At 42.5% G+C, this 17,705-nt stretch overlaps 1 protein-coding gene across 1 annotated transcript in view; it reads right to left on the bottom strand.

Annotated features, from left to right (window-relative positions):
- Window positions 1–17,705, bottom strand: part of SPRED2 (sprouty related EVH1 domain containing 2) — a 114,610-nt gene that overhangs the window by 13,888 nt on the left and 83,017 nt on the right. Inside the window, exons 2-4 of the mRNA XM_028093864.2 lie at window positions 16,238–16,415; window positions 8,037–8,205; window positions 5,797–5,861 (exon numbers count right to left, since the gene is read on the bottom strand). Coding sequence (XP_027949665.1) covers window positions 5,797–5,861; window positions 8,037–8,205; window positions 16,238–16,415 — 412 coding nt within the window. The remainder of the gene's footprint in view (window positions 1–5,796; window positions 5,862–8,036; window positions 8,206–16,237; window positions 16,416–17,705) is intronic.

Below are 17,705 nucleotides of genomic sequence, written 5' to 3'. Positions count from 1 at the left end.
CTGGGGTGGATGGGAGGTGCCTGGGATGTCATTAGGGACAACTGCTCTGAATAGCCAGAAAGTAATAAAACGCAGCTTGTGGTAAACAGGATGTCAAGGGTTCAAGCACAGGGCATGAGGAAGGACCAAGTTTTCCAGTCTAGGCAAAACATGGCTGGAAGCGGACAGTGTTGTAAAAGATATTTTTCCTCTGTGAAGGAGGGCTGCCTGCCTAAAGTATGATGAAATGCCAAAACGTAAGCCAAATACCAGCCTTTTTCAAGTGGCTTCAAGATGAGATTTTAGACCCATGCAAAATGATGTGGCTTGCTCTTCTCAATTAGCCAAAGGATGGTACCCAGATTAATACCATTCTGGGTGCCCAGGAAGAGGAGGGATCTCATTATACAGGACGGATACCTTCAGGCACCAAGGCTTAATTAGGAATCGCTACCGAGAACGGCTGCCCAAATCCAGAAACAATACTTAGGTGGTGGTAGTAAAAACCTAGAAGGCAGGGAAAAAAATAAAACCTTCTATAGGGGAGGCTATCCTATGGTCAAGCTCTCAGTTGCTATTCTGGAGGCCTCTGGGCTGTGACACTTGCTCAGGAGGCTCCAAGTCTGTCACATGAACGGGCCACACAGCGCACGGCTCATCTATTTCTCCTCTTTTCTCCCCCCTTGCCAATCTGGGTCCCAGAGAAGCCTAAAATATAATGCCTGTATTTGGTTGTTGTCTAAAAAATAGAACAGCTGAAATATCCTAAGTATAATTATTCAACAGAGGAAGAGAAAAATAGGCGTGGTGAACCAGGAAGGCCGTGGGAGGGTGTTCACGGCTCCTCCACTAGGAACTAGCCATATGATCTTCGGCAAGTCACCCAGTGGACTCTGAGCTGCTTCCACAACCCAGGCTGTAAAACGAGGCGAATCCTGCTTCACTGGCTCAGGTGATAGGAACCCCAAATCCCTTCCAATATAAGGCCTGTAATTCTAAGGAGTTGGCATATCTACAGCTAACCTCGCCCCCCTGCAAGCCAAACGTTTCCAGCTAATTATCTGCACGGTGGACCTACTGCTTCCTAGCACCAGGCAGAGAAACCAGCAGGAAGAAGAGCACCTCCAGCAACAGACCTCAATGTCGGTTGTGTCTCTTTATGTCTTTAAACCCCCAATGGGGGGATGGGAGGGACCAGAATCGCTGGAACTAAGGCATCTCTCCATTCCACCTTCTCCCTTGAGCCCTGGCCCCCGTCCTGAGAAAAACCCCAGCACTCTTTCTTTTAAAAAAAATCACATGTGTATCATTTCATATCTCCAACAAGTTCTGCGCCCCATCTGTGCTCATGCACCAGAGAAAAATACACTTCTAGTTCTTGTGACTCCTTCTTATGCTTTTCTCCAGTGTTTCCAATGTTATGTGGTTATACACTACTGTTACCCGATTTACAGATTTAGATATTATTTCAGGACTTCTTATTATGGAAGATGAAGACTTAGCTATTTTATACACCCCCAAGTATCTGTCTATAAAGCAAATATTTCTCCTAATCCCCAAGCTTTAGAGTCAGAATCCAGCCACTCAGCACAATGACAGCTGAAGCAGCGACAACACTTGACCGCAGATTCTAGATTAGCCTGCTCTAGAAGTATGTATACACACACACTACAGCTGCGTTCTCCCAAGACCACATCAAAATTATCCTTGTCTATCTATGAAGACGCTAATAACAATTTAAAAAGGATTGCAGACTTTGGCAGCAGTAAGTAAACCACTGGGTTTTAATGGACCCAATGCTAGGGAACAGGATTTGGGAAAATTCTTCATTAAATGGCCATAAAACCCAGAGCCGTTCTAGTTCTATATGGTCCATTTTTTCTACTTCTCCTCTTTCCCCCCCAACCCCTCTTTCCTTGCAGGCTCTGAACCCTCTGGCCTCAGAGTCCTCAACTGTAGGTAGCTTGGAGGAAGTGAGTCCTAAGTTGGGGAGCAAACCAGATCAGCTTATCCACGGAGCTAAACTGTTCCTATCTCAGGCTGACAATGGGCCTCCTCCACAAGATATGCCAAAGCACATGTCTTCTCTGCAAGACAAAAGCACAACAGAGGGAACAGACTTGAGGGTCTTTCCATTCTGTCCCTTTCAAGTCTCCCGAGCCCTGAAATGAAAGAAACTAAAAGCTGTCAGAGGCATCAACAAGTGCGCCAACTCTTAGCAATGCCAAAAAAACTCCTGTTAAACAGAACGCTAACCTTTCTTGTCGTTGCTTTGTATTTTTTGCATTAGTCACCTTCCAAATTTTACCAAATGGCTCAGGCCTCATATCTGCATATTTAATGCCAGACACAGCCTTGCCATGTAGGTATTTGTGTTCACCTGCACCAGTCACCATAACTGAGGTCCCCATGAGCAGAGGGGGCCGGGATGAGACTGTGTTGCAAGGGGGAGAGAGTTAACAGAAGGGCAAGAAGCCGCAGGAGCAGTCAAAAGCTTCCAGTGAGCGACAATGCTAGGAGCTCAGCTCCCGTTTGTAGACTCAGCAGAAAACACAGCTAGAAAAACAGGACACAAAGCTACCAAGCATCCCTCAAAATCACCCAACCTTGCATGGCCCCCCAGGATAACAGTACGGCAAATGAATAAAATATGCAAACCTATGATTCTTACACACTGTGTCTGGGGTTCAGACCACCCGTTTATTGAGCACCTTTAGAGCAAAGCTTTATAGGGTTGCGGAAACTATAGTGGTGAATGTCCTGCTTCTAATTAAAGATTCATTCATTCAGCAAATAAAAAATTTAAAAACGGAAAAAGGGCAGGGTTTCAAATGGCAAGACAGAAATCATCAACAGAGTGCTCTGGAATTTTAAAGGAGACAAAACAATTGTAACTGACAGGAGGGAGAAATATCAGGACACACGAATGAATCAAGAGTCCAAACTCAGAAAATCAGAACAGTTGCTCATTGGGAGTCTCTGCTGGTGGCAGTGGAAGGGAATGCAGAGGCACGGGAACACTGAGGGGGCAACGGCGTTGGCAAGTGGCCACGGGGTGTGTGTGTGCATGTACGCACGTGCGCATGCACTCGTGCACATGCCAAGCAGGACACCAATTTTCCTCTAAGGAATTACAGCACGGTTTCACAATCCTGAGGAGTCAGGAGGACAAGCTGGTTTGGGGATAAGCAGGAGAGCTGGGAAAGTGTGAGCAGGGACAGCCCACGCTTGGTGAGCGCCCAACGGCGCTAGGGGGAGTTGGCGTGTCTCGTCCTCCACTTTATTTCCCAACATACATGCATCAACATACTGTCTGCAATGTCCTGTGTTCTTTCTAGCTCCAAGGAATCCCCTGAAGCAGAGGGAAGCCCCTGGCTCTACTGGCAAAGATATACTCCTGGTTCTGTTCTCCCAGAAAACCCTCATAATTCTAGTCCATCCATAAGGTGGTTTTAGAAGGTCTTCTTGCCATTTATACTCTACCTATAATAAATGAGTTCCAAGTTCTAAATATCTGTCCTATCAATAAAAGTTTTAGAATACCACAAGCTTTGGGAAGCTATAGACTATAGAGGGATCAATGCAGCTGCTCCCTTCCCGGGCTCCAGCTTTCGGATGCCTCACTTACCTGGCCCTGATGACCCTCCCCGGCCTTAACGTCCTACTTACGTGGTATGAGGACCTAACGGTCCTTTGACGGCCTAATGATGAGGCCTTCCCTGGGGAAGGGAGGTGCTATTATTAATAGGCCCTTGTTTGTAAACAAATGGAATGAAGGCAAACAGACATCAGGGCCTGCCTGGAACACAATTAAGGGGAGCTCCTTCTCTGGGGAGTTCCACTGAGTGTCTGGAAAGAGCCCTGCCATTTCCACACTTCCTTTCAGGCATTCGGCGCTACCCTAGAGCAGCAAGCCGAGCCCCTGTGGATTAAAGGACAAAACCAGGAGGGATGCTGGCTTCCATCACCCCTTTCCCTCTTGCCCTCTCACGATTCTGTAAGTCACTTCTGGCAGGTAGCTGGGAAGCAGCTGTGGATGACAGTTTTGCTCTGGGGCACAGGAAGCCACCTTTTAACCCGCCTGCTGGTGTTTGTCTCTTGAAAAACGTGACAAAGGAACAGATGTAAGCAACATGCCAACTGTTGAGAGGATCTGCTCGGAGCACTATAGGAAGCCTGTTCAAGAGCCACATCACACCAGCCGCTCAATGGAGAGCCAACTGAATTCATTTCCTGACACCCCTACGCACGCTCTGTTCACATCAGGTTAGGATCCGCAGCCCTTGGGCGACTCGCCACGCACATCCCTGCTTCTGCCTTTGCCCTGTGCTGCCCAGCTTTGAAGCCCCTTCCTGAGCGGGGTTCAAAGGCCACTGAGGAACAGGTCAGCCTCACCTCCTAGAGGTCTTCTCTGACCCCCAGACCCCTCCCTGTAGAGTACCCTGGACTAGAATACTTTACAGTCAGTGCCCTTCCCCAAGCCTTCCACAGGTCAATCCAAACTGTCCTGCTTTCTCTGTGACAGCTTGAGGTATGGTTTACACACCTCTGTCTTCCCAAAGTAGCGTTTTTCAAATCACTGGTTCCATGGTGAGTGCACTGGGAAAATACGTTTAAAGGGCTGCAACCAATATTTAAAAATATGAAATAAAAACAGCTTACGAAAGATACTCTTGGGATAGGTCAGAAACTAGTGGAGAACTATTAGATGATTATTACAAAATTCCTATTAATTTTCCTAGGTATAGTAATGATGTTGTGCTTTGTAAGAGAACACCTTATTTCTAAGAGATGCATGCTGAAGTATTAAAAGAATTAAAGCACTGAGGTGACTTACTTTCAACTGGATTGGCAAAAACCAAAACCAAAACCAAAACCACATGTGCGCACATTCACACATGCACAGATAAAGCAAATGGGGAAAAATGTTTCAACTGCTGAATCTAGGTTTTCACTGTGTTCTTTCAATTTTCCTGTGGTGCTTTAAAAGTCTCATAATAAAAAGTGGAAGAAAATGAAACGGAAGAGAAAAAAAATCAGAGTGCAGAACATGAAGTTAAGATCTGGTTTCAGGTGTCTAAGGATGTGTGTGTGTCGTAGGTTACAATGTAAATGTATTTCTTACTGTGGGTCAAGGCCAAGAGTTTGAAAATGCTGCCCTAGCACACCACAGGCCTTGCAATGGACTATTAGTTAATTAACTTCTAGAAGCAAAGGACTTCAATGAAGAAGCTAGCTGAGAAATCATTTGGTCTCCAGTTATATCCCATTAACTCAAGCTGTGTCGAACTATCCAAGCCCTTTCCTGCCTTCCCATACGTGGGCCTCACCTCCAATCAGCTTTCAAGCCTTTCTTATCAGATGTTTAATTACTCGTCAGAAAGGCTATTCTGGCTCCCCACCCCCACCTGGATGCCAGGGAGGGGTTAGCAGAAGACTCTGAGTTGGGTGACCAGGTGTCCCAGTTTGCCCTGGCTTGACGTGTCTTGCAGACTTTGCAGACTAGTGACTCTTGGTGTTAAAATTAGGACAGTCCCAGGCAAGCCAGATAGTTGGTCACCCTGGATCTGAGGGAAGATGTATGAGAGAACCTTGGACATATCGGGGAGAGCGGACGCAGTTGCGCCCTGTGGTGAATGATACCATGGCAACATGGGCAGACCCAGTAGAGCAAAAGTTGTGACAAGACAGAGCTCTCTCTCATGGCATCCCAACAGTGACAGCAAATGACAAACTGCGGAGTGTCTCTCACACCCTTAAACAGAACCTCTCTCCAATTATTCACCATCTGGAAAGCAAAGGGCAAAGGGAACTTACTGTAAAAACGTCATCATCGCCAAGCTCAGCTTCATTATGGATGGTGGAAGATGAAGTGGTTGAGCCTAAAAAGATAAAAAAATGTAGTAAGACGCATTTCCAAAGATGATACGTCAAAGCCAATCATTTAAAAAACATATTTTAATAAAACCACATTCCATTCCTTTTGAATGTGAGTTATCAGTAGAAATATGTAACCTGGGAATTAAATGTTTTTAATTTACTCCTCTTTAATTGACTCTAGCTAGGATGTTCCCTAAAGTAAATCTACCTACTGTTGTTCTCAATCCCTCAAACTTCTGGCCTGCCCACTAGAGAACAAGCACCCAGAGAGCCACCTCAGAGGGGACAGGGGGCCCTGCCCACTGCTTGGAAGCATGCATACCACGACCAGCCTCTGCCAGTGGTGCCCCAGGGAAGACCCGCCACAATCTCCATGTAAACAGGACTTACTTTCTGGTCTTTTCATCTGCCAACAAGAGGGCTTGACTAAATAGCTTGTAGGGTCACCTCTTGTTCTGAAATGTAGACACTGGACTCAAAAACCCAGCCTGGGGGAGCTGCATTCCAAGCAGACACCCATGCAAAGAGGTTTTCTCTTGCAATGTTGGGGCACCAGTGAGTTTTCGGTTTCTGCAGGCCAAAATTTGGGCTCGTGCCTGAAAACCCAGTTTATTCCATCATGGAATGATTTGGGTGTTTTGGGTTTGATTTATTTACGTGTTCATCCTTTCTTCATTCTGGTATGCAAATCCACAAAACATCTTCCTTTTCCCCTAACAGTACCTGATACTGTGTGGACCAACTTAATGGACACTGTTAATGGCCAAAAGGAAAAACATACTTAAATCTGCATATGTGATAAGTATATCAACAGGAAAATTTCTTCTTTATCTCCTTCCCTGGTTAGGTCTTTAAAAATGTGCATTTAGAAAACATTTTGCTATTTCATAAAACTGAAATTAAAAGAACTGCTCAGAAAGAAATGAGAACTATTTAAATTTCTAATGAGGAATTATAGGAGAAAAAAGAAGTCCTCTGCTCAGTTACTACTGATCTTTCAGGAGTTTCCTCTACTAGTTTTAATTTTTCTAGTCAATTGATGTTTGAGGAAAATTTGACAGAAAACAGCCAGGTAGAGTATATACAGAGAAAAAAATTACAAGTAAGAGAGTCAAATTTGTGTGTAGCTTCAGTGAATACGTGGACATACTGCACAAGTCTATCAATAATACAGGAGCTATTTTCTCTGTAAACATTTAGAAGCTATGTTTAATAACATTCTAAACATCTGCCACTTTATGTCAGACCCATAATGTGAACACTGGTGTTTACTACCTTTTTGGCCATCACATGGTTGGGGTGAACAGACTCATGATCTAGCTAGAATTGTCTTACTACTGACGTTGAGCGAGTTTTCTCTGTAAGATTTGCTTTTTGCTCTCCCCCCAAATCCACAAAGAAGAATATGACTTCAGAACACTTTAATTCTTAAACAAATGCAGCCCACGTTCTTTTGTAATTAATCTCCCCAAATTCTGAATTGGGCTTTCACATGCCTTGCTTGAGTCTTTCTTTCCTCACAGGGCCCGGGCCATGGCACCTTTAACTCTGAATGAATAACTGAATGCGTTGAAGTCAAGAACTTATGCGTTTGCATGTGTGGACTCTAGAAAAGCCCATGAGAAGTGACTGCGCAAGAGCCTTCCAGGCCACAATCACATGCAATACAATGTCTACTACGCACCCTCCCACAGACTTGAGGCCTAACCCGAACCAGGGCTCCAGGAGTCACAAATCCCCTTCCTTTTCAAAGCAGACAAATACCCTGGGCTTGCATTACAGAAAGGCAGTGGGAAGGCCTGACACCTTCTGGGTCCATTAGAATCCACTCTGCCTTTCTGAGCCGACACGGATCAGACCAAAGCCATTTCAATAGTCAGGGGAAGGTGAAATTTGTCAAAAAGTCACTGACATGGAAGTCCAGAACTTACCTTTTTGGAACAGAGCCTAAAAATCAACTGGGATCACCCTTTACTCTGAAACCCATCTCCTTCTCCCCTGCACTGTCACTTGGAAATTGTTCTCGGTGGCTGTTCCTGAAGTTTTGGCATATACTGACCTAACCCCCAGGCCTCCCCCCAGTAAACCATAAATATAGGATGGCAGACAACTGGAATAAAAAAGACCTCGGAACATTCCCATTGTCCACCTAAGAATGCAATGACAAAATTTGGTACCTTCTATAAGGTCTTCGATTGCTTTCCTCACTCCCCTGTCAAAGGCTCGAGCATCAGCAGGGCTTTGGAAAGTAAGTCCAAATTTCCTATTGTCGACCTTCCAATGATGAAAGGTTGGGTTGGCTTTGGTGTAGACCAAGTCCTTTCTTACATAGCATTCCAATACCACCTGAAGGATTGAAACACACAGGCTGGTTACTCGTGAAGGAGTCGTGATGGTGTCTGGTTACCAAAAATCCAACTAGGAACCATCCATCATTGCTGGCAACTAATGAAAACCTTCCATCCCTGCCTTCTCCTATCTGTGAGTCTCTCCATTTTGAAAGAAGCCTTTGCTTTCCTTGTGGACCATCTGCTCTTTGTTGACCCCGCCCTGTTCACCTTTGGTGATCCTCATTGTACTTTCTAACCATCTTGGTTCTCAGTCATTTTAATTCCTCCCACCCCTCACTGGGGCAGGGCGGGGGTGGGGGGAGGTTGGTTACTATGCTGAGGGCCCAGGTCTTGGGGCTCTTGCTCTGTTTCAGATTTACTGCTTCTATGTCAGGGCCTTTGTTTTAATGGCTCTCAATCTTCCCTCCTCTGTCCTGATGGGTGTTTCCCAGTGACCTCACATGCAACATGTTGAAAAAATTAACTAACCTGTTCTGAACTTTCTGCCAACTTCCCGTATCTAGCAATGCTGACCCTTCCCTGTTCACGTTCTCCAGCTCAAAATCTCTGTGGTTGTCTCTGTCTCTTCTGCTTTCCCTATCTCCTGTATTATTGACCATCAGGTCCACTTCATTTTTACTTCAACATCTTCTAGATCAACCTCATTTCAGTTGCTCCCACCATGATCTATTAAACTTCTATCTGAATTATTCAAACAATCTCCAAGTTTCTGGTGATCTAGGCCCAGAAATGCCTTTTACTAAGCTGTGACTTGGAGCTGTTACAGACCCTTGATCATTTTATCTTTAAAATGGAAATAACACAGACACCAACATGCTTGAAAAACACTGAACTAGAAACTTAACAAGGTCACACTCATTTCCCAGGATATTCCCACCATCACATTTTACTCTTTTATTTACTCCAGTTCTTCCTGTGACTTTCACAATTTGGTACTTGATTTCACAGATTTTCTAACAGTTTCATGTGCATTAGCCTTGTGCCCCTAACCAAGCTGCAGAAGATCAAGATGTATTACAAAATAACTGCATGTCCAGCACAGTGCTGTTGCTGATAAAGATACCAGGGTTTAAGATTATACAATCAAAGAAGCACTGCCAATCATGTGAATGTAAACGTCATTCTTTATTCATAAAAAACTCCAAAATAGCGAAAATATTTATTCCTACGGCCTCATCAGGTACACCAAGATGATTTTGCTAAGTTTAATAGCTTCGATCTTGTTCTGGCAAAGCTCCACATTTAACAAAATAAGATCTTATTAATTTTAGACTAAGCGAAGGGCAAGAGTAAAGCCCTGCCTAAATTAGTATAAATTCAAATTACAGAATAACTTTAAATGCATACAAGTTTCAAGAGTACATCTAAGCAAACAGAAATTAAGTGCTGCCTAATAAATGGTCTCTGACTTAATAAATATGAGTATAATAGTCACATTGGTATATCAAATGGAGGTCCCCAGCAGTTCACTTTATCCCATTGTATTGAAAGAAGACAACGGTCCCCTCACACAGTTCTATTTATGGTTAAATTGCTTATTATGGCCATTTTTCTCTAAGAATAGTGCAATGATTAAATGTCAGCCCAGCCCCATTCCAAATTGGGGAAATCCAAATAACCAAGGCTTTAACCAACAAATGTTATCTATTTTAGAATTTAATAGTCTCAATTCAAAGTCTCAAAATAAACTTTTTTGTAAAAACAAAGACTTCCAGTTTCTCCGTATTTTTTTTAAAGCAAACTCTACCCCAACGTGGTAAAACTCATGACCCTGAGATCAAGAGTTTTATGCTCTACAGATTGAACCAGTCAGGCGCCCCCTCCATGTTTTCAGGGTAAAAAAAAAATTAGTCTTTGGTCAATGTTTTCCAAGTTTAAGATCCTCCAGCGGCAAATTTTCTTAGAGAAGTTATAAAATTCCTAGAAAAGTTCAGTCACCTAAAATAAGTGAGGGGAAGGGGATCAGGTACCATCACTTTATGTCCCGATAAGCAAAATAACATCATTACATATCTAAGTTTAATGACAAAAATGAAAAAGTTCAGGTGTTTTCAACCTCACAGGTGTAAACCCTCTAGTGAAGTTTGGTATTAACTTAAAACTTGAGAAAGCCTTTAAAAAGGTTATCTTTTTAAATGAGATGCATGGGGAAAAAAAGGTGATTAAATATTGTCGTTGGAAGCTTTAAAAGAATCTACACAAGAAATACATATTGTCAAAGATTTAAGTCATCTACACAAATACACGAAGGCGCCATTCTGGCTCCTCTCTCCTTCCCCACCCTCAATGCTTCTCCACTTCCAGAGTCAGCCACTGTCAGGATGGGGGACACAGCGCCAGGTCCCTTCCTGTGGCTTCTTTATATATGCACCTAAGCTTGTGTGTGAGTGTTTTTAAATGTGGCCACACCTATAACTGGCTCTGCAACTTGCCTTTTATTTTCCTTGAGAACATGTCTTAGAGATAGATACAGGAAAGAAGTTCTGTTCCATGGCTCAGTAGGGATACGTTAGGATTACTCAGCCATTTTCCACACTAATGGGCATTCAGGTTATTTCTTTTCTTTTCTTTTTAAAGATTTTATTTATTTATTTGACAGAGAGAGACACACACAGCGAGAGAGGGAACACAAGCAAGGGGAGTGGGAGAGGGAGAAGCAGGCTCCTCACTGAGCAAGGAGCCCGATGTGGGACTCGATCCCAGGACCCTGGGATCATGACCTGAGCCGAAGGCAGATGATTAACGACTGAGCCACCCAGGCGCCCCCAGGTTATTTTTAATCAGTCGCTTTTAGCAATAGTGCTGGAATGAACATCTTTATACATGTTCTCAAATTTTGTTCTGCGAGCTCTTGGGAGCCCTCCCTCTCTACCCCCTCCTCACTTCAGAGGGTCCAGGATGGCAAAACTATTTTCACATAGGGGCGCCTGGGTGGCTCAGTCAGTTAGGCAGCTGCTTTCGGCTCAGGTCATGATCCCAGGGCCCTGGGATCAAGTCCTGAGACCGGCTCTCAGCTCAGTGGGGAGTCTGCTTCTCCCCCTCTCTTTGTCCCTCCCCTCTCACTCATGCTCTCTCTCGAATTAATAAATAAAATCTTAAAAAAAAAACTATTTCACATAGTAACACAGTTTTTGCCATTTCTGGTGAGGGTGCCAAAGGCACAGTGAGTAAAACCTGGGTGCTGTGTGCCATGCATGGAGGCAAGCGACAGCACCAAACTCGATGCAAATCACTGGACTCATCACTGCCACGTGGGCCAAGTGGAAAAGGCCAGTTTTATGTCGGATTGTCCTTGATGAAGCAGTTAACAAGTATTAAGTCTTGACCCTTGAACACACAGCTTTTATCCTGTGTGGTGAAATGAGAAGCGCACATAATTGGACTCTCAGATCTGCTTCTGCCTTCAAGCTGCTGTAATCCGTTGCTCTGGCTGAAGTATATGAAGAAAAGTGGGCTTTGCACAAACGCTCAGATGGAAGGCAAGGGGCACGGCTAGCAGCCTGTTCACTTCTCCTGCATATGGATGAATGATGACCGTCTCAAGGAAAAGCTTTAGTTGTGACTTGAACGAACTGCCTTTTCCAGGGATCACCAGGTTTACTTGAAAGAACCGACAGATGAATGATGGTTATTCAGACCCAGGATTTGGCAGATATTTTCTTGAAAATGGACACAGCAAGCCTGTCACTTCAAGGAAAACAACTGGAGGTATTTGTTGCCAATAATAAAATCTGAACTTTCCAGTGAAATCAGAATTTTGGACAGCTTCCCAATACTTAACAACTTTTCTAATCATGTTAGGATTGATGTTAAGAAATGTGATTTTTTGGTACTGCAAAATTAAATGCATCAACATTTGGAAGATCCGCTGAACTCAGTAAACCATTATTTTTCAAATGACATGATGTTAAAAAATCAGGAACGAGTAAAAGGTCCACTCAAAGTGAAAGATAAAGCAGTAGATTTTAATGTAACAGGTTATGAAAAGTTCATTAATGTGGATTCGGATCGCACATTTCAGAAACTACTATAAGCTGAGTTTTACTGGGGTATTCAAGTACATTTACAATTACCTGAAAAGGCTACTGATATTTTTCTCCCTTTCTGAACTACTTATCTGTGTGAAGCTGGATTTTCCTCATACACTTCAACCTAAGCAACAAACAGCAACAGCTTGAAAGCAGGAGTAGATATTAGAATCCAGCTATGTTCTATTAAGCCAGAGATTCGCAAAAATATAAAGCAATGCTACTCTTTTCTCTAATTATTTTTATTTTGGAAAATAGTTATATAGTAACTTGTCATAAATAGTTTTTTAAATTTCAGTTTTAATTTCTAATACGGTAAAAAATAAGTAGCTATAACTCATAAAACAAAAGCCTTTTGGGGTCCTCATTTTTAAGAGTGTGGAGGGATCCTGACACCAAAAATGTCTGAGAACCATTGCTTTCCTTAAATCTTTGCGTGCAAGTTTATCACTATAGGATGGGGTTTAAATATGAAACTGCCAGGTTAAAAAGTATGTACACTTAAAATGAACATCCTGCCAAATTGCTGTTCAAAGAGCTTCAGCAGCTGGAACTCCCACCACGTGTGTATGTATGCTCACAGACCTGCACATGTACAACAAATGGAATGACCAGCCTTTCAGAGTATGGGGTTCATCTTTATAGGTGGTTTCTCATGGGATTTAAGGAGTAAACTTCTCTAGTTTATCTAAAATGATTCAACTCAGACATTTTACATTTACATATAATTTCTCAAGAAAACTTAACTGTCCCCAACTTAAAAAAAAAATTACCCAAATAACGATTTCTGAATGGATGTCTGGAACAGACTTTCCCCACAGAAACAATGGTAGCTCTGTTCCCAGGCTTCAACATATAATTCAAATAACAAGAACCAATGTGTTAAATTCTAGAACTGCACTACATTAGAAAAACTAGTGATAACACTGTTTCTATCAGAAAAAGCATTTCTTGTCCTAGTTGGAATACTAGCAACTCTGATACTATCCAACAAAAATGATCTCCACCCTCTCCTCACCATTCCACCATTTAGAGTGGGTCCTTCAACAACCTACCCTAGCTGCAGGCTCCCACATGGGTTCATACCCTCCACTGGGGCAAAAGTGCTGTGTTATGGAAGCTTAGAGGCCAAAAGAGGAGTCACCACTCTCCACATCTGAAGAGTCCAGAATATCCCAGAGTATGAGGGATGGAGAGACGGAGAAACACAACTGGGTATGTGATTTCAGTTCGAGGGCATATAAAAGTCTAGAAATGCAGAGTCACAGAATATAGAGGGGGCAGGAAGAGAAACTGAGTGACTGAGAAACATGACGGGGGCAGGGGAACATGATGAGGGGACAAGGCACACAATCCTTGTGCAATAGCAACAAATAACAGAAGCTGGTCCACAACCAGGACTGCCCTATTACCTTGCGGTTAGTGTGAGGGGACCAGGTTTTGGCCTCACAATGAAATGGTTTCCAAGGCTGGCTCTGCTAATGATCACGTGCCTAGATCGAGGAAATGGATCACTTCTTGGAGCACTGAGTTTTCCCACTGCAAAGTGGAGGCAAAAGTATCTTCCTCCTTCAGAATGTTGCAGGAATTTAACTGAGGTTATTTACATAAAAAAGGGTCCTGACCAAATGGTAAAAGTTTACCAAAATGGTAAAAGTTTACAATTATTATGTATAAGTCAGTGGTAAGAGACAAGTTTATAAATACATTTCTAAAATGAAGGGGCTGGATGAGACAATCTAAAGGCAATGTTAGGTTGACATAGTCTATGACAAACCATGAAAATACCAAGAAAAAAGAGATCTAAAAAGATTTAACTGCTCAGGCAAGATAATTTGCTAACACAAAAGTAATAATAAAAACAAAAAGGGAACAAGTGAAAAAAAATTCTATCAAAAGTTTTGCTAGAAAAAGAACACTAAAACAAAAAGGTAAGCAACAAATTTTAAGGGTATTTGCAGTAAATAAGGCAGATGAAGATCAATATCGTTCTTATATAAGAGGGCACGCATGGCAAGGAGAAAAATAAGGCCCCCAATAGATAAATAAGCAAAGAACACTGACAGATAATTCACAGTTACAGCTGTTTAACAAACAGAAGAACACTGATGCCATTAGTACTCAATAACATGATACCACTGTTACTCTGTCAAATTGGAAGAGACTTAAAATATATGAACCTCCCAGGTGTTAAAGGAAATTCTCATACACACTGGTAGCAGTTCTTTGTACAAGAATCCAAAGTCATAAAAATTGGACCGCCTAAATTATTCCAAGAAAACAGTAAATGTGGAAAAAATGAAGGTAGGTCATATGAGGTGGGGGAGGGGGGAGAAAGGACCCTTAATATTTATAATAGCCCTAAAGAGATCATCAAATAAGCAATGTTACATCAACCTGGTACCAGCAATGTGGAAAATTTCTTATGAGAATGTTAAGGCAAAGCACATGAGATACAAAATTGTTGACAAGCTCTGGTCAGAGCTATGTAAAAATAAAAATATGCACACGGGGGAAAAAACTACACCAAAGGGCTAACAGCAGTTGCACACATGTGACTTTGGCTCAGTTTTAGGGTCAGAGTGACAGGGTTTCAAATACTGGTTCCAGGCCCTCAAGATGGATCACTGACAACAAGGAGTCTTTCTGAATCTTCATTTTTTCAGTTATAATTACATAGGCTACTGTAAGGACACAGTGATGTGACCTAACTAAAGGGCTAGCATTGTATTTAGCACACGGTAGGCATTAGCTGAATGGTAGTTATTTTACTTTTTATTGGTAGCGTGGTTACATTGCCTTTGTTGTGATTATCTTGTAAATAAGAATGTTTTGATTATTTGACTAATACATAGGGAATTTCCTGAATGGACACCCTTCTTAAAATGAGCTATGTTCTCTCCCTTTAAACTTTCATTCATTGCATTTTTGGGAAATGAATCAAGTGTGAAAATAGCATTTCTGTTAATCTATATATAACATTTACAAATTGTTCTGTCTTATCTGTTTGGTAACTTTTTTAAACAGTAAGAAGTGGTTGCAAAAGAAGATTAAATTTGTACATTTAACTCATAAAACTCAACATGTGACACACTCGCTGTTAAGGGTCTCAAATGTAACACTGACATTTCCTGTGGTGTCTTTATATTTTCTCTGTTGAGATTCAATATGATCCTGCACATTTTGAAGCAACAGTTGGCTTTTGAGTCCATGGACAGATAGGAGCGATGTTCTTCCAGGTTCAAGGCCACCAATTAAAAATAGGTTGGAACATTCAATTTTTCTTCATATCATAGATTCGTTCCTAACTCAGAACTGGACATCCAAGTTCCTTCATGGAACCATATGGTACGAACTACCAATGCTCCACTCGTAAAAGAATAATGATCACTTTCCAAAGTACATATTTAATAAGCATGCAGAATTATTATAGACGTGGGATGCCACTTTTTCCAAACACGTTTTATTCATTAGCGTCTGAAACAAAAGCTACAGTATCTTTTAGATAAACAGTATTTACAAGTAACCACACGTCAGGTGACATTCTGCCTTCGCATTTGACCTTTTACCATCCAAACCTTGATAGCATGCTCCACAAACAAACCCTACATTTTTAAAAACCCCGACTTCAAAGCTCACTACCGTGTGATTCATAACAAAGCACATACTTTTGTTTTGAGTATCTTGTTACAGTGACAGAAAGACAGCTTAGTTAATCAAAGCCACCAACAAGAGAGCCAAATACACGACTTCTAAGCACCTGTGGTATATGGTGTGTGGTAAAAAGTGCCTTCGCTGGGAAGCCAGGGTTACGTGTTGCATTTGGCATCAGCTCCCAAGTTTTAACTTCTTAAGTTTTCATAACAGTTTGAAGTCAGAGAAAGAAGGGGAGGGAAAAACAACAACCATAACCCAACCTATGAGAAGAGGGCTTATGATTAAACAATAAAGAAATCGGGCGTTGCTGATTTAACCCGTGGGTTGCATGTCTGCCATTACCAGTTTGTCTTTCTGTCGTTCACCATGGATGAGAAAGCCGCTGCGTCCATTGCCTTCGGGGTGCATGACCTTACAGACCCCCACGCGACTGATCCCGCCTCCTTCCTGTGGGAACCATCCCCCGCTGGAGTCATCTCTGGTCATAACCACGGCCTTGACACGCACAATATAGCTGTCACTAGAACAACAACAACAAGAAGAAGGGGGCATGACAATGGTCTGGTAGCTGCAGGACACGTTTCACAATTCAAGATGACCACTGGCTGGCACTTTTCTGGAGTCATCAAAAGAAAATCTAGGTCTGGCGGCAACCTTAAAAGGTGACCCTTCTTGGGGTGTCTGGGTGGCTCAGTCATTAACCGTCTGCCTTCGGCTCAGGTCATGATCCCAGGGTCCTGGGATTGAGCCCTGCATTGGGCTCCCTGCTCCGCAGGGAGCCTCCTTCTCCCTCTCCCACTCCCCCTGCTTGTGTTCCCTCTCTAGCTGTGTCTCTCTCTGTCAAATAAATCAATAAAATCTTAAAAAAAAAAAAAAGTGACCCTTCTCAAATTGGGAGGGGAAAAAACCCCAAAAAACACTTGCAAAAGGTCATTTTTAAAAAGATACCCAGTAAATTTAAAGATGTTTGTGAGTCTTTGAAGATGCATGCGGGCATAACGTTCTCTAGTTTCTGGGTATAAGTATTAATAACAAAATGAATGAGCTAAATGCCGTAATTTGTTATCCCTAAGTTAGGAAAGTCAAACCTATGAACTTAAGAGGATATTACAATTTCAACCCTTAAAACTTAGTTCGCAATGAATGACCTAGGCTTAACATTTTATAAAGTTAATCATCTTCTGATTTAGCACAAGAACAGGATAATTTCCTTCCAAATCACAAATTCACCATGCAATCGCATATGTAGGTGGGAAAAGATTTCAGTTCCAGTACCCTTTACGCATGTGTAGCCTTCTGTTTATGATTTTATTTTTTTCCAGTTAAACTTCAATTTCGCAATAACTTCTTTTGCACATTTGCCAAAAATCCTCTTTCTTCTCCAGAGACCAACTCTAGCTCTTGTCATTCTTCATCACTTTTGGGGAAACATATTTGGGTTTTTCAGCAAGGCCATTTAAATTCTCATTTGCTGTTTTCTTTCTTTGGATAGAATTCATTTTTTACTCATTCAAAAGCATATTCACATCTTCTACATGCCAGGCACTGTGCCAGATTCTACAGAAACAAAAATGTAGAGTAACATAGAACCCCCTCTTTCCTTGGGACTCAGGGAAGACCTCTCCTTCCCCCTACGCAGGCCAGAGCCCAGCCACTGCCATGTCCAGTCCACCAGAGACCCTTTAGACAGTCCCTCTGCCCTACACCCCTGCTCACCACACTCACCCAGATTTCCCATGACTCCCTGTGGCTCAACTTCTACACCCCTCCACCCCCCTGCTCCCTCTAACTTCCTTGTCCCTTCCTTAGA

This window comes from Eumetopias jubatus, unplaced genomic scaffold (genome assembly GCF_037043125.1).
Source record: "Eumetopias jubatus isolate StellerSeaLion01/CBP00866 unplaced genomic scaffold, mEumJub1_p1.0 scaffold_9, whole genome shotgun sequence".
NCBI lineage: Eukaryota > Metazoa > Chordata > Mammalia > Carnivora > Otariidae > Eumetopias > Eumetopias jubatus.
Note: the sequence above shows the minus strand (reverse complement) of the source record. Positions and strands in the feature narration are given on the sequence as shown.